Below are 25,501 nucleotides of genomic sequence, written 5' to 3'. Positions count from 1 at the left end.
TTTCCCAGGCTCAGGCAGGCCTTCAAATGCTAATGAAGGTGATCAGCTGAAACATTCACACCTAACTGCAGCAGGGAAGAGCTCCTTGCCCCACCCCAGCCATTCCACAGATATATAAACCCATTGTCCTAATTCCAACAGACCTCACTACCTCTGAGGATGCTTGCCATAGATGCAGGCGAAACGTCAAGAGAAATGCCTCTAGAACATGGCTCTATAGCCTGAAAAACCCCACAAGAACCTAGTTATTCCAGCCATGAAAGCCTTCGACAATACATGTAATGTACATAGTTTACTTCTGAAAAACACAGACACTGGTTTGCACCACATATGTTTGCATTCATCATTAAAGTGCCCAAAGTTCTTGCAATAATCAACAAAATGCTCTACTATACTGTAACTTATAGGAAAAAAATACACATCTAGCATAAGTCAAACTCATGCATCCCTAAGTTTCTCCTCATGTAATCCAATGGGCCCTTGGTATGCACTGGAGTTTGGTCCAGGACTACATACACTTCCCACATGCCAACCTACAGCAATCCTTCACCTCCTCCCATCCTGTCCTCCGTTGAAACTCAAGGATGTAAAATAAGTACAAAACATACAAAAGTAGAATTCAACTATTTACAATGAGAACACAATTCAAATTACACTTAGATTAAAAAACATTTCAATTTAAAACAACAGAACATTCTCTAAAAAAACCCCCAATGACCTAAATGTTTTCTGTTCTAAATGCAAAGTTCTTTGCTGGAGTTATGAACAAGAGAGTGTGACAGTCCCATAAGGAAGCATGACTGTCCCATAGGGAAGTCCACAAACCTTTCAGTTGCTGTTAGAAAGTCTGGCACTAGTAACTTTCAAGCTAGATAACTGCACCACACTGCAAATTATGCCATCTTTAAAGTAGTTGTTTAGGTAAAGGTAAAGGTTTCCCCCTGACATTAAGTCCAGTTGTGTCCAACTCTGGGGGTTGGTGCTCATCTTAATTTCTAAGCCAAAGAGCCGGCATTGTCCTTAGACACCTCCAAGGTCATGTGGTCAGCATGACTGCTGGAGCGGTACTTATTGATTGATCTACTCACATTTGCATGTTTCTGAACTGCTAGGTTGGCAGATGCTGGGGCTGAAAACAGGAGCTTATGCCGCTAAAAAGAGGACAAAATTCACACCAAATGTGTACATGGTATCTTACGATGTATGTACACACATCTAGATATAATTTATGGAGTAGTAATACAACAGATCTCTCTATACTAGCAAAGAGAGTACCAGTCCCCATCATCTGCTCAGCTGTCCAGGTCGCCCAATCTTCTGTGTGCCCAGGAGTTTATCTGGTATGAGGCACTGATTGAGGTTCCAGGTTCTCACCTGCCATTTTTGGACTCTCACTTGCTGAGGTGTTCCTGCAAGTATCTCTGAAGATCTTAGGAAGCCCTGATAAGCATACAGCGTTCAAGTAACAAATTACTGTTCCAGTATATTTTTACTATTTTATATACCGTATTCCATCAATTCTAAGATGCCATTGATTGTAAGACACACACTAATTGCAGTACCATTGACAGAAAGAATGAATATATATATATATATATATATATCCCACAATTCTAAGACACACCCGCTTTTAGAGTTTATATGAAAAAGGTGAGTCTTAGAATCAAGACTACACAGTAGCTTATTTTGTGATATAACTGCAATTTTTAGTTCATTTTATAAATGATAAGGATGACATAGTGTCATTAAATATTAATAATCTCAATAAATCATAGAGGAAGAACATTACATAATTCAAGGATTGGCCTCTGCTGTTTTCCAGTGCTTGGAAATAATTCATTACAGTAATGCTTATTGCCTGTAACATATCACTTTTCCTATTATAGGGAGCGAAATCGTTTAGTTTCACAGAAAATGCATCAGTGTTGCTTTTTGAACCCTTTCCCCTCTACCTTGTATTTTATGCACTACTCATAAAAGGTTGTGTCCGTGCCTACCTGTCAAGGTAGGTCAAAGATCAATTTTTGTTCTTTTTATTTTTCTTCCTATGAAGGGCATATGACAACCCCCAAGCAGCATTAAGCCTGATGGAATACTTCCTTGTGCTAGATCACACTGGAAGAAGCAAAAGAGTTATCCAATGTGAATTGATATTTTCAGTGTGTGTATGAAAGCAACCTAAAACAGGTATGCTCTTTCAAAAGGTGGTGGGAATGAGACGCAAACTATCATTCTTCCAGAGTCTATTTTAAGAGATGGACAGAATTTTTTATATATGCATAAATACACAAACATCTATATACATACAGTGAGGCCTCCATATTTGTGGCTTTGACTTTTACGGATTTGATTATTATGTTCTCTCTAGAAATCACGAAGTCCCTCAATGCAATTCTATGGTCAGCTTCAAGTTTGTGTTGTTTTCTCGTATCAGGAGCGATTTGAGAAACTGCAAGTCACTTCTGGTGTGAGAGAACTGGCCGTCTGCAAGGACGTTGCCCAGCCTCCTTTGGGAGGCTTCTCTTATGTCCCCACATGAGAAGCTGGAGTTGTCAGATGGGAGCTCACCCTGCTCCCCAGGTTTGAACTGCCGACTTTCTGGTCAGCAGTCCTGCTGGCACAAGGGTTTAACCCAGGCATCCTCAAACTGTGGCCCTCCAGCTGTTTGGGTCTCCAACTCCCAGAAGCCCTAATGAGCTTGTTCAATTGTCAGGAATTCTGGGAGCTGAAGGCCCAAACAGCCGGAAGGCTGCAGTTTGAGGATGCCTGGTTTAACCCATTGCATCACTGATGGCTCCAAATGAAAACTGACTATTGCTCTGCAGGATTGAGAGCTTCCTAGACAGAAAATGTATGACTCCAGAAGCAACAAGCCTTTATAAGTCTAATTCTGCAGAGATTTTGAGTTCTGACAAAATAATGTCATGTGCTGATTGACTCTGCTACCTGTTAACAAAGTACTTTTAGAACACATCATGACTTCTTCATTGAAACAGTCTGCTAGAATACATATATCTACATATATTACATTATATAATATATAAATAGAACAATCATATAAGAGGCAATTCAACTTTCAAGAATGGTCTTTTGAATATTTACATCATCACTGAAAGTTCAAAAGAAATTACACCTTACTCATGCTTCTATTCAGAGCAATAGCTAACTTCCTCTGTCTTTATGTAAAAATGATTTTTGCAATGCACTGATAAATTTTTGTTTCATCTGTATTTTAAACTGCCGATACCACTCCATAAGCTTTTTTCTCCTTTGAATTTTCTGTTCCAGGGTCAAATTTTGTTCTTTTTCTAAAACAGCGGGAAGTTCCTTCCAGTTTTTAATGAAGATAAAGGGAGCTCCCATGGCCTTCAGTAACTGCAATGGAGCACCATGGTGCACAGAAGAATTGCCACAATTGCCTGGTGTCATTACATCTTCTACTACAGGAACAGAACCAAAGGAACAGGCCTCGTAAATTCTATAGCACTCTGTATTTACTCCCACTGGGCATAGTGTGAGATCACTTTGCAGCAATGCGTCTTGATAATTTCGAAGGCTCTCGTTGGTTTCTTGAGGCCACCACCTAAGAAATGAAAAATGAGATTGAAAATATTTATTAATTTTATTTATTATTTATTTAGTTGATTGTTACGCTGTCTTTTTCCTAATATAAAGGTTTCAGGCTGTGTCTTCAGAAATGAACAAAACATAAAGTCACACTTTCAACATACCCATCAAGTGTAGCAGCAGAAGCAGCAGAAAATCTTAACAATTTGAGGGCTGAATATTTCAAATCATTTTCAAATATTTATGTAGAAGAATACTAACAATAAAAAATTTACATTAACTGCATTATGCAAATAATGCAGTTAATTTTGCTGAACTCTTTTGTAAATTTTACTGCATTTTGCTGAACTCTTTTGTAAAAAAAGTTTATTTCATTACTAAATATCTTGCATTATATTAGATTACTATAATTGTAAATATTATTAATAATATTTACGTTAAGATCGCTCTTCTATTAATCCTACTGAAAACATTAGGAGTTAATTCTAAATAATTTTTTTTGTCGTGTCAGGAGAGACTTGAGAAACTGCAAGTCGCTTCTGGTGTGAGAGAATTGGCCATCTGCAAGGACGTTGCCCAGGGGACACATGGATGATTTGATGTTTTTATCATCCTTGTGGGAGGCTTCTCTCATGACCCCGCATGAGGAGCTGGAGCTGATAGAGGGAGCTCATCCACCTCTCCCCAGATTCAAACCTGCGACCTGTCGGTCTTCAGTCCTGCCAGCACAGGGGTTTAACCCACTGTACAACCGAGGGCTCCATTCTAAATAACAACAACAACAACAACAACAACAACAATTTTATTTGTATTCTGCCCTATCTTCCTAAGGAAACTCAGGAATAATAAAATACTAATACACAAGGGTTGCATAGCAGGTATTATTCAACATCATTAAAATGGCAAAATAATTTGATATGTAGGACTCCAAACTCATGACTTACTAAAAAAATACCCCTTTAAAATGGAAAACAGCAGTTGCCAAGCATCTCCTATACTCAATAATGCCCCCATTCCACTTTTTTGAGAATGGCACACATTAGCATTTATAAAATCATTAACCTCTCTCTTTCCTGGATTACAAAGTAATTTCTAGCCCACTGCCAAATGATTACGTCAGGCTGGTATTTCACGCTCTGCTGCAAGTGGATTTTCTTTTCAAAAAAGTTTCAAGAGCTCAGGCAATCAGGGAAAGAGGGCAAGTTATTTCCTGAAGAGAACAAGTCGACAGGCAGGCAAGGCACCCTGTGGAGTTTTCTAAAAGGGAATTTCCACAAGCAGCCAAAAATCCTTTTCACAAAGTCACCGTCTAATCTCACCGAAGTGCTTCGGAAAATGGATGAGAAAGCCTAATTTAGGTCAAATGAAGAAATAACTATATTACAGTGCTCAGTTAGATCTCACACTGTTCTCACATGTGAAAAGGTACTGGGTATGGAACTGATGAGTATAAAAATTAGACATGAGTGAAACAAATCATTGTGTGTGTGTGTGTGTGTGTGTAAGATACAGTTTCCACAGCATATCTGACAAAATGATGCACCTGAATTCAGGGTCATTTATATACAAAGTCTGATAAGTTAAGTTTCCCTAAGCTCAGGGTTCTTAAACTTTTGCTATCAGGACTCCTTTTGGCCCAAGAAATGTATACATGACCCCAAATATATAGGTATATAAAATAAGTATTAAAATCAAACATTTACTGATAACATATCAGCAATTACAAGGCATGATAAATAGGCTGGTTTTCCTATTTATAAAACACAGCTGGAGCATCTCCTGCAGAATCAACTGTCAAAACTGACAACAGATTCATATAAATGCCTAAAACAGCCATTTATTCAAGTTTAGAAAAAACTTTGGGGACCCCAACATTGAGCTAAGAATCCCTGCCTAACTGAAATGTTTGGGACCCAAAGTATTTTGGACTTCGGAATTTTTTGGATTTTGGAATAATTGTACAGAATAGAATATATTGGAGATTTTTTTTTCATGTCAGGAGCAACTTGAAAAAATGCAAGTCGCTTTTGCTGTGAGAGAATTGGCTGTCTGCAAGGATGTTGCCCAGGGGATGCCCGCATGTATGATTTTTTAAAACCATCCCTGTGGGAAGCTTCTTTCATGTCCCCACATGGGGAGTTGGAGCTGATAGGGGGAGCTTAACCCGCTCTCCCCGGATTTGAACCACTGACCTGTTGGTCAGAATCCTACTGGCACAAGGGTTTAACCTATTGCACCACCGGGGGCTCCATCTTGGAGATGAGAGCCAATCTTAGCATGAAATTTATTTACAGTATGGTTCTTATCCACATAAGCTGAAGGTAATTTTATACAATATTTTAATTATTTGTACTTGAAACCAAGTTTATGTACACTGAAACATCAGAAAGCAAAACCATAAAATACAAATAGTTGTAAAATAATATTTTTTTCCAAGTCCTGTTTTAATAGCTCAGTTAAAATCTAATATTGAGTTGTATACTGTCTAATTTGCTGTAATGTTTTATTATTGTCTGATGTCAATGTTTAATGTGCTATTATTTAATTTATGGTAGTCTTATTATTCTTGGTCACACCTTATGGCACTAAATGTTTGCCGCTGTATGGATGTTGTTAACCGCCCTGAGTCCCCACTAGAGAGATACGGCAGGATACAAATAAAGTTTACTATAATAATAGTAATAATAATAATAATAATATTTTTGTTTTTTTTAACTGATTGTTATTGTTATATAAATTGCATTGTAAACCGCATTGAGTCGCCGAATTAGGCTGAAAAATGCGGTATAAAAATAAAGCAAATAAATAAATAAATAAATAAATAATAATGTAATAATAATAATAAAGCTGTTACTATCTCAGCCACCCATGTGGACCATTTTGGAAGATTTCAGAATTCCACATAAGGGATTTTCTATTGGTGCCAACATTTTTATTTTATGGTCACCTTGGGGAAGCATATCTCTGCCATAATTAGACAGAACAGAAATATTGGTTCTAATCTTGGGGTGAGGTAGATATTTTAATGTATGGATACTAACATGGTGTTGAACAGTGTCAGTTTTTATCCACATGTGTATATGAATTGTATCACTTCAGAGCAATTTTAGAAAACAGTAGTTGTTTAAATCCAGCTGCTGGTGCCAAATAGAATATACTCAGTTGGGAATGCTTTAGCTGTATATTCCCGCACAGCAGGGGTTGGATTAGATCAGTGGTTCTTAACCTGTGGGTCCCCAGGTGTGTTGGCCAATAACTCCCAGAAATCCCAGCCAGGTTACCAGTTGTTAGGATTTCTGAGAGTTGAAGTCAAAATATCTGGGGACCCAAAGGTTGAGAACCTCTGGACTAGATGGTATTTGTAGCCCTTTCCAACTTGATGATTAAATTAATTTTTTCTTGTGATTTAAAATGAGAAATCAACACATATGGAAATCCAGTTGATTCCGAACGTCTGCTTTGACTGGAACTAGCAGTTGGCCTCAGAACAGGCATGGGAAAAGTATGCCCTCTGAAAATTAATGCCCAGATAAGGCTAATATCACCAATAGTGTGAGATGCTTGGATTTGGGTTTCAGCAATATTTGGAGTGCTACACTTTCCCCACCCCTCATTTAGGCCCAAATAACATAAAAGCATCATATTCGTAATGATATTATTTTAAGTAGAATATCATGGTGCCAACACTGTGAAGGCAAAAACCAGCATTTTGAACTTACTCTTCTCTGGGCGAAATCCAACAGAGCTTATTAAGTCCGTTCTGTACCAGAACTTCCATGAGGATCTCACGTGTTGAATTCTTATATACAGTTCCCAAGAAATTACACTGGTACAACCTTGGTGATTGCAGCATTGACCAGTTCGGTTCAACTACAGGAAAATTTCTGTAGCTGCAATTAAACAAACAAACAAACAACATAAGTACACTTATGAGTAGAATTTCACTACACATACCCTGCACCTGCCATGTCCAATCTACAACACATTAGCTGTGCTGGATGGGGATAAAGGGAGTTGCCATCTAGTACATCTGAGGACTACTACATAACTCTATATTCCACTGAATTTTATAATACTGAATCCTTGGGTAAATATACACGGGATTGCATAATTCTACTAAATTCTACAATAATAGAGTTTAAACTGTAGATCTTCCCTGCAGTTCTGTTCTATCAAGAACATCATGGTAACATGATGGTTATACTGCCTTCTCTGTTAAGGGAAACTACAGAAAGATAATTTAGAAATATCTTAACTGTGTTTGCTAAAATCCAACTGGCTTCCTTAAATTTTGCATGCATGCCAGTATTTTTCATTAAAATATTTATATCCTATCTATATCACAAATATATATATTAAATGTTACTAAATGGAATCTTGGAAGATTTAACCTTCAGTGTAATCCTGTATGTATTGACTTAGAGGTAAGTCCTACTGTGACCAATGGAGCTTACTTATTAAATATGAGGTAAGTATTGAAGTCGAAAAACTGAAGCTAGCTAGGAAAATGTTTACTTCAGAAAAAAGGTCAAAACCTCCAGACATATTATCACAGTCAAATAATTATTGTAGTATTCCATTAGTGTAGCAAAACAACTGTTTGCATACATAGCAGAACAGCAGTTCCACAAAGACTTATGCTCTATCTTAATCAATATTAACTAAAATACTTACGTTGCTACTCCCAAAGGCCACTGGAAAATATTTTCTTCATTCACTAAGGGACTGTCATAGATTACAAAGAGGAGGTCCACAAACCCTCCATTGTTTTTTAAGTAAGGGTTAATCCATTCATTTCTACACTGCTCACTTCCAAGCAACACAACAGCAACATGCCGCAGCTTGTGAGTTTCTATTAGTGTTTGTGCATAATGCAGCCACTGGGTGGCATAGGAGATCTTTCCTTCTTCTCTGCCATTCAGCACTAAAACCACATTGTCCGCTTCTACTGAGAAGTAGCCTGGGACGACTGCTGGACCTGTGATGAAACTGTGAATGACAAAACACAAACATAAAAAAAGTTGTAGTTGTTGCAGGTATTATAAACAATGTAACAGGCCTTCACCCCCCCCCCCCTTTGAAACCTTGCTTTCAGACACCTAACACTTTCAATGCTTGCAAATCACAGAAGAGTTCAATTAATCCAGTGGTTTCCACGCTGTGGTCCGTGGATTTTGGTTTCAGCGGTCCGCAAGAACTAAAATATGGTCCACAAGAACTAAAATATGGTCTGCGGCCTGTTACTACACCATTGCAACAAGATCAACTGGTGTCTCAAAACCCTCTTAAAGTGCAGAGCGTCAACAAACTTCAAGGATAGAAACAGTCCAAAAAAACAAACAAACCCCAAAACATTTTTTTCTTGGTATTTTCGTTTTTAGGCCTGTTCCTGGGCTTATTTGGGGTGCTGATTCAGAAAATTACATTGGATAGACCACATTAGATTATTAAATATGGTTTTCTGTGGGCAAGCAGATGGTGACTACTAGATTGCATATGTTCTGTATCAGAAACTAGAGTTGATGAGGTCTATCCAATGCAATTTTCTGAATCAGCATCCCAAATAACCAAACCTAAAGTTGATCAAAAACTGATTCGTAATCCTTTTGGTATTAATATTGGAGAGTGGTCCCTGGTCAAAAAAGGTTGGAACCACTGAATTAATCTGACTAGAGGTTCGCTCTTCAGCTATTCTACTTGCCTATGAAAATGCTTGTGAGCATGTGCATGGTCCCAAAGTTTACCCATGGGAAAAGTGCATATTTCATTCATGTTTGAAACATGTATATAGTAATACATAACAGATAGTGTATTATATTCATGTTTTATAGCAGTCAAAATGCATTAGCAAGTTTACAATAATCTAGGTTTCACTTTTAAACTGATTCTCCATCCTGATGTTGCTCTGGTTCCTAACCCATCAGATAAGTGGGGTCTTCCTGTATAATATAGCAGATTGTAGGTGTTGTGTGCTTTTATGTCACTTCCAACTTACGGCAAATCGCAGGTGAATCAATTACAAGATTTTCTTGGCAATATTTGTTCAGAGGTGGTTTGCCATTATCATCCTTTGAGGATGAAAGTGGAAGTTTCCAAGGCCACACAATGGGTTTCCATGGCTGAATGTGAATTTTAACCACTTCTTCAGTCCAAGCTCACCACCCCAACCACAATATCATGGTAGCCCTCTGTTATAGCAGGACAGCTATAAATAATAGTTGTTATGCTGTTTTACTGATGCTCAGTATTCCTTGTTTAGCACTTGTAAAATGTAAAAGCTGGGCATGACTTCTCCAAATGACATTAAGGCGAACATAAAGCTTTGTTCTCCATAATTTGTCAATGTCAGGTCTCCATGACCAGAGCTTGCTGCAGCAAGATTACGTATACAGCGTAAGATTTACCAACTGCTGACAACCATGCGTCACAACAGCACTCCAGATTAATAAATGCTTAGGTTCAAGATTTGTGTGGGTGTAACGTCTTCTTTAGCACATTCACATTCAGTAAGAGAGCTCAATCCAACAAGCAACTGCATAAACTCTTTTTATTTCATGCAGGTTTCCCGAAACAATATACTGAAACGAAGAGAAGTTGGGCAGCAGCATGATAGGCTAAAATGCTTCCAGTATGTATATGAAGCTGTTTATTTTGTAGTTCATTTGAGTTTCTTTGACTGGACTGCATTATTAACATTTAACTTGAACTGAGTTCAATAGGTTCACAATGCAAAATTAAAACATCAACTGAAAATGTAGGATGGAACTAGATGATTGAATTCAGATTGAATTCAATTGATTAAATTCAGTTTGCTCTGATTTGGAGACTGATTCCAAAGACTATTGGTACTCCCCAGATTTTGGGTTTCAACTCCAATGACTGCATGCTACAGGCCATGTCAGAGGGCACCAAATAGGGGAAGCTATCAAAGATTCAGAAGGAGACTGAGTAATATTTTAATGTAGAGATTGTACAGGAATTCTGAATCAGACCAATTCATTCAACGTTTTCTGACAAATTCCCAAAGTGATAATAAGGAGGAAACAAGAGTAATGCCAACTTTTAAAATTGGAGTTCTGAGACTACATTTCAGTTAGTGCAGATGGGAGGCTTGATTAAGAGTGTTCAAAATAAGGTCAAGAATTCTGACATGGGTAGCATTTCTCGAAACTCACAGTAACTAAAAATATTGTTTACATATCCCCTTCCATCAAAATGTAATAGCTCTTTATGTAGGAGTTACCCAACTCTCCTTTCTATTTCCTCTAATTGCTTCTTTTTCCTGTGTTTGTAACATGAGAAGGCACAGTCATATGGCTGGCCATAAACCACCATTGGTTTTTACATAGAGTTGATAGTGTGTGCCAAGCAATCTTAATAACAGCAATTTCCTATTTCTCTATAAAAAGAAGTAGGTATCTCTTGACTTTCCAGATATGGTTGGACTGTAAGTTCCATTAGTCCTAATCAACATTGTGATTTCTACTATTGTCATCAATCCCAACCCCTACTTCAGTCAAAAATCTGATAATTCATTCTTTTTCTCCTCACAGTCCATTTAGGTTCACTATAACCCCCTTATATGCCTAGTGTCAATACAAAAATCAGTAGCTTGTGTCTTAACCAGTCCTGCTTGAATGGGGAGATGCATATGGTTCTAGACTTTCATTTGTTCAAATGTCAACTTGGCAGGAGTTTCACAGGGTTATTGAAGAGTTAAAGTGAAACTGTTCCATGATGTGTAGTAGCCAACAGTATGTTGAAATTCTAAATATGTGTTTACAAACAATAAGGTACTAGATGATGACATATGAACTGAGATGGAAGTGACTAAGGATGTGCACTTCTTCGGAAAAGTGGACAGCCTTGTGAAATGCAGCTGTCTTCTGCTGAAAGGGTCATCTTGACTATGTCTCTTTCCTAGATGATGAAGATGTTTATTTATACCCCACTTCTTCTATCCACAAAAGATACTAAAAATGGCTCTTTAATCTTTAAATGCTTTTCACTAATTTAAATTGGATCTCTAGTTGCATCCTTATCTGGAAAAAATAGCAGTAATAGCAATTAATGCCTCAATGGGGCTACTGAGTACCACTCAAAAACAACCACTGGGTCAGAATGTACTCATTGTGGAGATAACAAGCGTAGGCCATATGGAGCATATAAAGACTGGAATGCTGTTTGTCCATAGATCATTTTTACCTGAATTAAATAGGACTGTAAAGGGAGGGAGACAATTCTAGGTGATGGTAACAGTGTAAAGCTCTGTAAGTATTTTTTTTACAGAGCTTCTCTGTTGCCCTGCTGCACAAGGTAATTTCTTAGTGCAGCCCAACTGCTCAGCACATTTAACAGATTAATGGTGTGGGCATCTGAGCAGCATCTGGTTGCACGTCTGTAGCCAGGAGAGAAAAAAAATCAGGCATCACCCGGAGAGAAGAAACCAACTGCAGTTCTGGAACTGAGTGGAGAGAAAAGACATCACCCTCTGAATGATATTTATTTTCTCTACAACAATGTCTTCTTTTTCTCCCTGCTATAGCACTGCAGAGAGAATTTGAGCCTTCTTGCTCATAAAATGGCTATTGAAACCAGAACTAAGAAGCTACTTAGATTGGCGAGGAGTTCCTCCAGAAGGTAGTACTCAATACTTCCTTCTACAATGTTCCAACATTAACTAACTACATGGACATCTTTCACCAACTTAATTCTGACCTCTTTTGCTACTAGTGGCTTTTTGCGGTGGAGGCATGGGAAACGGTATTCTTGAAATTATAAATGCTGACTTGGAAACATGCTTCACCTTCTGCTATGCTGTCATTAAAGTCTACACCATTATACAATTGCCTAACTATCCTAAAAACACCAGATTTCACAGCAGGCAATGGTGATTATTTTTCATACAACCATTTAGGATTTGTTGAGTGCTGTTTTTTTTCTTAATGTTTGTGGGGTTTTATTGATTTTCTTGCTTGGCTTAGTTTTCCTGTTGTAAACTGCTTATAGCTAGTGATTCTCTTTTATTACATATTATAACTATAACATTTTCTGTTAACAACTTTGTCAGTCTATAGATCAAACTGTACGGTGCAAATATGGAAACAGATGTATGTGTTGCTCAATAAAACTAACCTTCTGTGGTCAGCCGGTGTGTGTTAAAGTAAAAGTTCTTTTATATTTTGCATTAAGCTAACTGCTTGCCTTACCAGCAGTGGTAAATTCTGAAAGAAACGAAGGCATTAAGTGCCTAAAATCCAATTTTATGCATATGAACTCAGTAATGTCTCCCACTGAGTTTAATATGACTTATTATGAGGTATTAAACAGCAGCTTAGCAGAGAAATCCTAATAGGGAAAGGGATTTCTTTGTGGATTTCATACTACATTTGAAGTCCTTCTAATTGACTATGACCATGTGGAAGGTTAGAGGTGTAACTTTTTAAACTGTTGTTATTACCATATACAGGAAGTCCTTGAGTTACAAACATCTGACTTACAAACAAGTCATAATTACAAACAGGGGTGAGACAACTTGAAGTGAGAGAAATCTACCCCTCAGCAGGGGGTAGTTATCACGAGGAAAAGGTGTCTCCACTGAAGCTTTATCGCCAATCCTTGTTTCCACAGGAAGCCCGCTTTTTTCAAAATCAAATGATCACAGGGACAGAAAGTGAGTTGAAATCTTCTGAACAGGGGCACAGACAGCCAAACAAATGCCACAGGGGTGTTAACCCTTCCCTATGTTAACCAAAGATAAATAGATAGATATGAATGGAATTGCACTGAAAATGTACCTGTTTAAACTTAAGAACCTGTTTAAACTTAAGAACAAACCTACAGGTCTTGTTTTGTTCATAACTTGAGGACTCATGTATAAGTCGAAGGCAGGTTTTAGGGCCAAAATGAGGGATTTCAATATGATCTGTGGACAACTTGTGGGTCATTCTGTGGAAACTGCAAAGTATCAATATTGTCTCAGCCACTCCTGTCTGCTGCCACCACTATTTCCTCACCCGGGCATTCAAAAAAGTCAGAAGTGGCACCATGACAGAGGAAGAAGAAAGGGTCAGTGCTTCTTTTAGGTTCTCCATAAGTTCTCCTATGCTCTTGCCATTCACTGCACAACTCAGATAAGAGGATGTTAAGGTATAGTATTCACATTGACTTGTGGATAAGTCGGTCCAGTTTTTTGGGTTGATATTTTGACTAAAATTTCTAGACTTATACATGAGTGTATAGGGTATTTAATTGTTCTTTGTTTCATCCCACGCAACATAATAGAAAAGAATTGACCATGGCAGTTGTAGAGCTGACAGTTTTGGAACTCTCAGTTGAGTAAGTCTTAAACTGTACCAATATGTTAATAAAATAATAATAATCATCATCATCATCATCTTTATTTGTATACCACCCTATCTCCCCACAGGGAATCAGGGAGGTTTCCAAGATGTAAGGCAAAACATTCAATTGCCGGAAAGAAACCATACAAACAATTACATTAAAATAAACCCATTCAATAATATAACAAACCTAATCAAACTTAATAGACAAAGAAACAATAACTGAACATCATAAAATACAAAAGATTCTGCTAAAACACATGAAAGATAAAAATATTAAATACCAATTTCATTGTAGCACCATCAGTAGAGGTTCAACAAAACCAATGGCTAGAGTTACTAAATGGCTGTGGGCCAACTATAAAAGAGCTAGGCATGGGATAGTGCAAACAGCAAATCATAGGGCCGGAGAAGTAGATGAAATGCAGGACAGACTACAATCTGGTTACCTGGGAACTGGACCTAGGGACTAATCATTCTCAATGTTCCCAATATTCCCTGTTTTCCAGGTCACTAAAGCATCATAGCAGATGAGAGATTGGAGATTTCTGCCACTATCATGTTGTAAACACTAGCAACTCTGGTCTTGGCTTGTTTAGTGAATTCTACAGTTATGTTTGTTCTGTTAATAACATCGCACATTTATCCTGCAAAGCAGTTTGAATCAGCTGGCATAATGTGATAATTTTTTAAATAAAAAACCAAGAGTATGGAAAATAGTTTGAAAATACTTTGTCTGGAAGAACTTTCCAAAGCAAAATGTACCCTGCTGGTATCTTATCACCAGGTGATTGAATTTGTAGCTTTCTGAAGTCATATTCCCGTTCTGTCTTTGTTTCTCATTCTCTTTTTCAATCAATGTCCCAGTGGTGTTCTTTCACCAGCTGGTGAGATTTTTCACATATGGAGAATGATCCCGCCACAGATAAAAGAATTTCATAAATGCACGAATAGAGCCTATGCAAGAAGTCCTTGAAATGGCAGCTTGATTCCATCTCACCGGCTATTTAAAAAAGCTGTACTTATACTAAACTAAGAACATATTTTTATAAGTTGGTGTTACTTTCCTGCAATTATAATGGCAAAAAAGTAAAAATGGCAGTTGTGAGACTCTTATGAATATTCGTGGTTTAAAAAGCTAGCCCATAACTATAAAACCATCATTCTTAAATAAATCCTGATATAATATAACTTAGGATGGAATTTTTCTATTCAAAGAAACCTGTTTGTTCTGAAGTCTCTGTTAACTGATAGTTTTTTGAAAATATTCAACTATATTTCAATAAAAAGTCAACATTTTGGCAACTGTACTATAAAAATAAACTGTTGTGTCATGTGTAATTTATGAGTTAACATGCTGACTTGAGGAAAGAAAGAAAAAAGAGCAAATGATGGCTAAAAACTCTTTTTACCATCTTGAGATATGTCTCTTATCTCCCTTGTGAGTTATAAATGAGAGAACACTCTACATTTCAACACACAGAAGACTCAGAATATGTAATTTAAAAAGATTTTTAAATTAAGAATATAGAATTCTTATAAAAACAAAACAACGACAGTGTTTCCAGTATGGTTTATTATTCTGTGCTTACACACATTTAGTACTAAAACAATACAATTTAAAAATAGTAGTCACTTTAGTGATTACTATGATAAGAATACATTGGTTTAAAATAGGTGTTTGGGAAACTCTTTGTCCCCAACTGGATATCAACAGCATAAACAAAGAACAGAAAAAATATTGTTGTTTTGTACCACAATCTTGTATAGCCCAAACTAGCAGTAGTTCTTATCGAAACAAATAGGGATTATTTCAGAATAGGTATGCATAGAATTGTTAATGACTTACAAATAACCCTAGTTTTGAGGTGCAGCTTCCACCTTCCCCAACTATGAATACAGGAAATTTTAATTAAAATTTATATTCTGCCATATCATCACTACTTCACTATCTCAGTTCCTCATCCCATAAAACAACAAAACAGCGATTTGTCTCACAAAGTACTGAAAATTTGAATGGAATGAAGATTAAAAGCACCTTGCACATTACAAATGCTACATTATGATTAAGGGATTAATAATTACTGATTAATTAATAATTACTAGGAGCCCCCGGTGGCACAGTGGGTTGAACTGCTGAGCTGCTGAACTTGCTGACCGAGAAGTCACCAGTTCAAATTTGGGGAGAGGGGTGAGCTCACGCTGTTAGCCCCAGCTTCTGCCAATCTAGCAGTTCAAAAACATGCAAATGTGAGTAGATCAATAGGTACCATTCTGGCGGAAAGGTAACGGTGCTCCATGTAGTCATGATGGCCACATGACCTTGGATGCGTCTATGGACAATGCCAGCTCTCTGGCTTAGAAATGGCAATGAGCACCAACCCCCAGAGTCGTACACGACTGGACTTAATATCAGGGGAAAGCCTTTTTTTTAACCTAATCAGTGGAATATTTCTCAAGGCACGGATCACTATTTATACAGTGACATATTTCCATACAATTAAATTCTTCTGAATATTTCCAAAGGTCTCTAATAAACAAAGGTATGATTCATTCAAGGTATAGAAAAGAAAATACAGGTTTACTATATAGTATTAATACAGGAATATGTTCTTGTACATAGATTTCCAAAGTAACACACACAAAAATGTCTCTTAAAAAAAATAGAATGATATACTACACATAATAGATCAAAGTGAACAGGGGGCTTTATTATTTGGAACAACTAGGGTTGCAGAACACATACAGAGACTTCATCTATCCAACCCTGATGCCCAGAAGCCACGAAACCTATGCTTTCCTGAAACCTCTCTCATGCTGTTATTTTTATGCAACTTTAAATTGTGATTCATGGCAAGCCTAAGGTGAATGTATCACAAGAGGGTTTTTTTTGTAAGATTTATTTTGTAAGAGGGGGTTGGCTTTTCATTTTCCTCTCCGGCTGAGAGACTGTCACTTGCCAGATGTCACCCTATTGGTTTCTATGAGCTAGCAGGGGCTTGAATCCTGGTTTCCATAGTTGTAGTCCAATGTTAAAATCACAACACCACACTGGCTCTCTTATGTCACATTACAAGATCTAACTTTTAAACTAAGTATTCTGAGAAGCTTGGGTTCTCAGCAATGAAAAACAATCTAGCAAGCACGCCAGTTCCTGCCCAAATGCCCAATAACTGTCTCCCAAAGCAGTTACTTTATTATCAACTGAAGAACATAAAACAGACTGTCGGTAGACAACAAGAGATTTAAAGAGGGGCTTAAAGCTAACCTAAAAAATGTGGTATAAACACCAAGAACTGAGAAGCCTGGGCATTAGAGTGTTGTAACTGGAGGTCAGCTATTACCAATGGTGTTATGGATTTTGAAGACGCATGAAAAGAGAGAGAAAGAAAAGTGCCAACAGGAAGGTGGGTCAAGCCAACTCTTGTCATGACCACTTTCCATCTGCAAATCTATGTCCTCACTACAAAAGACCATGCCAATCCAGAATAGGTCTCCATAGTCATTTACAGACCCACCGCCAAGACTCTACCTCTAGAAGTCCATTTTACTTGGCCACAAGTGATTGCCCATGACTTGTGCCCAGAAGACAGCACACAGATAATGCAGCTCCTAGTGTGTCATCTATTTCACTACACTATATAATTATAGTTAAACTATAACAACATATCCCCAAACTCATTTTAACTGGATGTTAAGGAGCTACTTTCCCTAGTTCAATCAGTGGGTTTGGAGTCCTCCTCCATCCACTGTCATCCCTTGTTATTGGATCACGGGCTACTGAAACCTGGAACATTAATAAGCATTTCCTGATATCTACAACTCCACTCAAGGGAATTGACTGGAGAGAAGCCCAGCAAGAGCATCAGATCTGATGGTGTTACTGCTGTCTCTCTCTCCTGCCCCCCAGTAAAAAAAATCAATAAAATATGTCATATAAAGGAATGGAGGGAGATTACTTACAATAACCACATGCAACACATGTGCTGCTCAGAGTTTGAAAAAAAAACAAAACCTTTTTGGGGATTACTATTCTCATGAACTCCCCTCCCCCAAATGGCTACTGTCCATCCTGGCTGAAGAATTCTGAAAGATAAAGAGTACAGTCTTTCTTGTTGTTGACCATCTCTAGAGAAATAAGAAACCACCTACTGAACTTGTAACTTGTTCTAAATTCAAATCACTTGACATAAGTCACTTGACTGTGACTTATGAGTTCATGCATCCTCTGGTGAGCCTATGAAGAGATCTGAAGTTTATGCTTCAATTTGCAATTCACTATGGCTTATCATAACTTCCAATCTTAGCATAATTATGGAACTAGACCAGCCAAAGCAAACTTCGGCCCTCCAGGTGTTTTGAATTTCAACTCCCACAATTCCTAGGCTGTTAGGAATTGTGGGAGTTGAAGTCCAAAATATCTGGAGGGCCAAAGTTTGTCCATGCCTACTCTAGACTATGTAATACTGTTGCACTAAACTGACAAGAGGCATCAAACTGTACCTGAAAAATGAGCTTCCTGTTTTCATGCTTCCTTCTCTCCATTGAGCTGAAACATCTGCAGGCTCAAGCGGACCTTCAAAGATATGTTGCCACAGGTAAAGACCTATAAAAACACAATTTCTCATGGTTAATAATACTTCTGAATGCCTACAGTCTGTAACTTTTAAGATAATTGAGACAAAGATGTGGATAAATATGAATTGCAGCAAGGTGTTGCAAACAAGTTTGACAAGGAAACAGGAAAATAAAGAAGGATTAAATGAGAATGAAAACAAAAACTAACAGTCCTTATACTATGAAGAGGTGAAATTGAGGAGGTAAACAGATTTACTGAACAAAAGCTGAAAAATTTATCTATCTGCATATAATTCTCTCCTTGTTAGAATGTAAACTGGATATGTAAGAAGACAGCTGAATTTCCTGAGAGTTATGAGATTACTAGAATATAATGCTTTTATTCTTCTCCTGTAAGTCAAAGGAGATGATACCTACTTCTCTCTATGAAGAAAGACTTATGGCTTCCAACATACAGAATGAATGTTAAAAATTAGGGGAAAACACGGTAGATACTTCTACATAATTAATAATGCCAGTTCTTTTCACACATAAGGGTTGTGAAGCTTTACATAAACAGGCATGAATGCATAGCAAAATACTCCACGGCACATTCTGAATGGGATAAATATTTCAGAATGGGGGGGGGGGGGGAGGAATTTTGAGAACAGACCAGATTTATGGTAAAACCTATCCAAATCCTTTCTTAGTCCACTGTTTTATATTTTGTGCAAAACCTCTTCCGGAATACTGTGTCTAGTTTTGGGCACCACAGCTCTGGAAAGAGATGGACAAACTGGAATATGTCCAGAGAAGGGTTTCCAAAATGGACAAAGGTCCTATGTCCTATGACAAACAGCTTAGGGAGCTGAGTAGTTTAGCTTGGAGAAGAGAAAGTTTCAGAGGGACATGACAACTATGTGTAAATATTGTTGAAGATTTTTCATGGCCGGAATCATTGAGTTTATGTGAGGTTTTTTGAGCTTTATGGCCATGTTCCAGCAGCATTCTCTCCTAACGTTTCACCTGCATCGGTGGCAAGCATCCTCCGAGGTTCTGTTGGCAGTGAGGCAGGTGGAGTGTCTCTCTCTCTCTCTCTCCTTCTATCTATCTATCTATCTATCTATCTATCTATCTATCTATCTGTGGAATGTCCAGGGTGGGAGAACTCTTATCTGTTTACAGCAAGTGCAAATGTTGTAATTAGCAAGTTTAAATTAGCATTTGAGTGGCCGTGGTTTGCAAATCAGTGAGGGTATCTGCAGTGAGGTAGCCTGACTTTTGTTGCCTGGAAGCATCCTCTATTTGGGAGGTGTTAACTGGCCCTTGGTTGCTTGCTGCCTGGAGTTCTCCTATTTCTGAGTGATGTTCATTATTTACTGTTTTAATTCTGATGTTTTTAATATGTTTAAATATTTGAAAGGGTGCCATATTCAATGTGGAGCAGGCTTGTTTTCTGCTGCTCGACCAGGACATGGAGGAATTGATTCAAATTGTAGAAAAAAAATTCCAATTTAATATTAGAAGGAATTTCCTTATATTAAGAGCTGTTCGACAGTGGAATGTATTGCCACAGAGCTTGGGAGAGTCTCCTTCTTTAGGTTTTTTTTGTGAGGAGTATTTTGATGGTATGCTCCAGCATGGCTGGAAATTGGACTGGATTGTCTTTGTAGTTTCTTCCAACTCTATGATTCTATGAGAGGATTTCAGACACATACTTCTAAGGACATGCACTTACATGTGAAACCAAATGTAAAGAGAATGGAAATTCCATACGCAACAGAAGGATCTTCTCTGTTTTGCAGTTGACACCACTAAAACTGAAAAGGATCACCCAGCTCCCAATACAGAAATCTGAATAGGACATGCAATTTGAGGTACAGCTACCTTTCATAATGATTATTCATCAATTGTTGACAACATCTAATAACGGAATATATCAAATTAATATTACTAAAATAGCATCCATCATGTTACTCGGAGAAATTATTAGTAAAAGTCAAGTATCAAGTTGGCAGATAATGTTATGGCCCATTAGATAGATAGATCGACATTCCGAGCTTATTCATGCCTGCTCAGAAGTCAATCCAACAGCTGCTAATACAACTTATTTCCATTTAAATGCTACAGCCCAAAGTTTACGAAGAGAAAATATCTGACTACATTAAGAGTTCACAGTAGAAATATTTAGGATTGCATTGAAACAGGAAGCAGTTATATTTGGATATAGTAATCACAATATTAACATACTTACCAATAGCAGCTTTTCCCCAGATTTGTACCCTGAGGTCTGTTTGTTCCTCTTGCCCTCCCATCTTTTTTAGTAGGTGAAAGTTGGTTGCCGACTTCTGTTGCAAATCATTCTTTTCATCAACTTCCCAAGGATTCCATTCATCAGTTCTCAAAGCAGCATGATCTAAGTATGAAAGATTAAGAGTATTTGGACAACTAACACAGGAAATTATTCTAAAGCTCTTCTTATAACGGTATTTTGTGACCAGTTAACACTACACTTGTAACACCAGAAACACATAAATATTTTCTTAAACCATGGAAACAAGGTTGGTGCAGCACTCGGTATGTAAACTCGCTGTTTCAATCCTTGGCAACTCAAAATATATCTTAGAAAGACTGCTTCTGAAATCTGCAGAACCTCTGCAAGCTACTGAACTAGATTGAGCAATACTCTAATAACTAACAAATAACAGTACAATCCCCATACCCACTCAACCAGAACTTATGGTTTCACCTTGCCAAATCTGACTAAATCTGTCCTACATAGGTGATTCTATGGTATGTTTCCTGAGATGCCTTGGAGGACCCAACAAATTCCCATCTTTAGATCTTTCAGTGAGCCTCTATGGAAACTTGTAGCAGAAGTTGTCTATTTCGATATGGTTTCCAGTTTTTCACTGTAAGTTCAGAAACCTATCTCCTAAGAATATAAGGGATCATACTACAGTCAAAATTTTATTAAGGTTTCCTTCAGTATAGATAGTAATTCCAACCCTTCTCTCTTCATCTTTTGCTAATTCCAGTCTATCCCAGTATGTTTACAACCAACTGGATTAGTTTATGGAAACAATGGTGGGCAAGTGAAACATATGTGCTAATAACAACATTAAGTAATCCCTGATTTCTGAATTTCAGAGTGCTTCAGTCTCTTCATTTTCCTTTAGTATACAATGATTTTGTTATATTCGCTCTCCCTTCCATTCCAATGGAAGGGGTGAGTTACTCTGTAAGGCTTCCTACTATGGTGCTATTTTTTCATTTGCTTTATATCCTGCTTTTCTAATGATGAAGGAGCCAAAACTCATTAATAATTTGTTGTGTGCCTTCAAGCCATTTCTGACTTGCGGTTCTCCTAAGGTGACTATATCACAGGCTTCTCTTGGCCGAGTTTGTTCAGGAGGCTGGCATTGCCTTATCTGCAGCAAAGGATGTGACTTGGCCAAGGTCCTCCAGTACATGGCTGAGTGGGGATTTGAACTCTGGTTTCCAGAGTCATAGCCCAGTACTCAAACCATTACACCACAGTGGCTCCTAATATAGCTTATACTGCAGAGTAAATTAAAACAGCTAAAACAGTATGTACTACAAAAATGTAAACATTAAGTAACAATCCAGTACACACCCTTCTGCCCAATAGGTTAAAAGCTGGAGTCTAAATAAGGAAGTGTTTGTCAGCCAGTAAAAGAGCAGAGGGGGTCAATGGAACCAATGGATGAGTTTCATAGAAGCAGGCACCTAGAAGGCACTCCCAAATCCTGTGAAGGTAGGCCAGAGGGCAAATCCTCCTGCAAAGATCGTAAGGTGATTAGGCTTATATGGGGAGACATAGCTTTCAGACAGCCTGGTCATAAGTCTTAAAGGATTTATAGGTCAGAACAGGAGCTTTGAATTGTGCCTAGAAATGGACGGTAAGCCTGTGAAGCTGTTTCATCCAGGGAGTTATACTCATTCTCTAACCAGCCCTAATTTGTAGTTTTGTCACAGCTTTTTGGACCTGCTGAGGTTTCTGAACAGATCCCAAAGACAGCCCTACAAAAAATATGTTACAGCAACACAATGTGAATCTACTCAAGACATACACGACCAAGGTCAGATCTGACATTTCAAGGAACAGACTGCACTATGTTTCTGGGATATAAATGTCATTTCCTAGTTGGTTCTATCATAAAAAACATGGAAAAAGTTTATTAAACTGCAAAAACTTTTTGTGGCACACCCGGCAGCACATTTTGATATAATTTTTCAATGAGTATTTCACAGTGTCAACCAATTCAACACTGCTTGTGGCAGCCACAAAAACGAAGTATCTGAAGTATACCAACTACTTTCAAAGTAAGTATTGCACATTTAAACAGGAAATAATACTTTCAAGCCAGGATCAGAATTTTTTTTTCAAATTTTGTTACATAGTGTTATAGCTGATGCACTAGTTTTAACTGTGCAAATGAGCTTCTGGCCACTGCCAAAATCTGAACCTCCAACCTGACTCCAGTAGCACATCCAAGATCAGCACAGACTGAATCCGCACCTCTGTTTTGTCTGGATTAGGTTTCTGTTTGCCATCATCCAGTCCATGACTAACAAAAGACTAACTGAAAATCCTCATTATAATGGCGACACTGGGGCCCGAACCTCCAGCCTCCTTCTGGGAATAATTGTGGATATGCAGGACTGACTGTACTTGATGCTTCAACACTACAAAAGCTGAATAGCTGGAGAACTGGAATAAGTGCAGCTGGACATCACTCTCACTGGGAGGGCTTGAGACTATTGAAATTTTGGGAGTTGTAGTTTTAAAAGATCTTCAACCTTCTCTGCCCAAGAGTACTGCTGCATGACCAAACGACAACTCCCAGGATTGCACAGCACTGAGCCTTGGGAATTAAAAGTGGTATCAAACTGCTTTGATTCTGCAGTGAAGATGCTGAGCTAAACCACTACAAGCCACTTGTAAGAGGAACATAAGATGCAGTTGTGTACAGGTTACGCCCATCCGTACCCAAATTCCGAAATCCTGGTTGAGACAGTGACAATTTAGTTTTGCTTTCAGAATGCTTTGATGACAAATAAACTTTACTGGATGCAACAAATCATTAATGTTATCATCAGGCTATGTGTCCATGGCACATGTGACACACAGATACGTATCATGTCTTGGCTTGGGCCCCATCTCCAGGATAACTGATTATTTACATATAAAAAATAAAGGTAAAGGTTTCCCCTTGACATCTAGTCGTGTCTGACTCTGGGGGGTGGTGCTCATCTCCATTTCTAAGCCAAAGAACTGGCATTGTCTGTAGACGCCTCCAAGCTCACATAGTAGACATGACTGCATGGAGTGCCCTTACCTTCCCACAGAAGCAGTATCTATTGATCTACTCACATTTGCATGTTTTCAAGCTGCTAGGTTAGCAGAAGCTGGGGCTAACTGTGGGAGTTACTATCAATTTATTCATAGTAAATATTGAGATATATATATATATATATATATTAATTTTAGTCCACCAGAGGAAGGCCTGGAGTGAGGCCGAAACTGGTCGTGGACTAAAGATTTAAGTTCAACTTGATGCAAGAACATACAGTGTTGATACTTTTTTGAGTGATTGAACCAAACATATATAATATTGTATTGTTGAAGGCTTTCATGGCTGGAATCACTAGGTTCTTGTGGGTTTTTTTCGGGCTATAGAGCCATGTTCTAGAGGCATTTCTCCTGACGTTTCGCCTGCATCTATGGCAAGCTTCCTCAGAGGTATAATATAATATTGTTTTGTGAATGCTATGATTGCTATGATTGGGAACTGTATAATAAGTTTCACCAGTCACATTATTTGCTGAACTGATTTATTTTTCTGTGTGTGTGTGTGTGTGTGTTTTTTTGGTTGTGTCAGGAGTGACTTGAGAAACTGCAAGCCGCTTCTGGTGTGAGAGAATTGGCTGTCTGCAAGGACGTTGTCCAGGGGATGCCCTGATGATTTGATGTTTTTATCATCCTTGCGGGAGGCTTCTCTCATGTCCCCGCATGAAGAGCTGGAGCTAATAGAGGGAGCTCATCTGCCTCTCCCTGGATTCGAACCTGCGACCTGTCAGTCCTCAGTCCTGCTGGCACAGGGGTTTAACCCACTGCACCACCGGGGGCTCCATTTTTCTGTGTACAAGTGGGCTATTGTGTTGTATGTGCTAACTGCGGGAGCTCACTCTGCTCCACGGATTCAAACCGCTGACCTTTCGGTCAACAAGTTCAGCAGCTCAGTGGTTTAACCCCCTGTGCCAGTGGGGGCTCCATATACTTATGTATACAGTACGCGTCTTAAAGTCTTACTAAAAAGAATCCAAACTCGCAAACTCTTCTGGTTCCAAACCGATCTGCATTAGTCATGTAACCATATATGTTTGCATTACCGCACTGGGCTGACCTGTAAGCACACTTGAGTTGGATTCAAATCAGTCCTGCATTGTAGTAGCTGGAGTTTGGGCACTGAAATGTTACATATAACTCTACTAGACAAAGCAGAGATGCGCTTAAATCAAGACATTTTCCTATAGGAGCATCTACACTGTAGAATTGATGTTGCCTGACACTACTTTAACTGCCATGGCTCAATATTATGACATCTTGGAAGATGTAGAGCAGGCATGGGCAAAGTTGGGCCCTCCAGGTGTTTTGGACTTCAACTCCCACCATGCCTAACAGCCTCAGGCCTGAGGTTCTTAGGCATGGTGGGAGTTGAAGTCCAAAACACCTGGAGGGCCCAACTTTGCCCACGCCTACCTATGGTAGAGAAAGAGAGGAGAGGGCCCGGTTACCTGCCCGCCCCTGCTTCTCTTTCTGCCCCGCCCGCGAGGCTACGGGCCGCCGAGGCTTCAGGAAGACACTGTAAGCGGCGTAGAGGGAGAAGAGCAAGTAGGCCGCCAGCAGCGCCGAGCAAACCCGCTTCCGAGTCAGCCTCATCTTTCAGAGCCTGATGGGCGCCGCCATCTTGCCGGGCGGAGAAAGGCCCCCGCGGCGTGACGCGCTG

At 38.6% G+C, this 25,501-nt stretch overlaps 1 protein-coding gene across 1 annotated transcript; it reads right to left on the bottom strand.

Moving 5' to 3' along the window:
* Positions 1-277: 277 nt before the first annotated feature.
* On the bottom strand, positions 278-25,501 carry RXYLT1 (ribitol xylosyltransferase 1). The gene is made up of 6 exons (XM_060777535.2): positions 25,290-25,501; positions 20,722-20,883; positions 18,414-18,516; positions 8,242-8,556; positions 7,287-7,457; positions 278-3,583 (listed from the first exon to the last, which is right to left on the bottom strand). The coding sequence occupies exons 1-6, from the start codon at positions 25,432-25,434 to the stop codon at positions 3,163-3,165; spliced, it is 1,317 nt and encodes a 438-aa protein (XP_060633518.2). The 5' UTR covers positions 25,435-25,501; the 3' UTR covers positions 278-3,162.

The sequence above is a fragment of the Anolis sagrei genome, chromosome 5 (assembly GCF_037176765.1).
Source record: "Anolis sagrei isolate rAnoSag1 chromosome 5, rAnoSag1.mat, whole genome shotgun sequence".
Lineage (NCBI taxonomy): Eukaryota > Metazoa > Chordata > Lepidosauria > Squamata > Dactyloidae > Anolis > Anolis sagrei.
The sequence above is the reverse complement of the archived record's forward strand: the minus strand, read 5'-3'. Positions and strand labels throughout refer to the sequence as shown.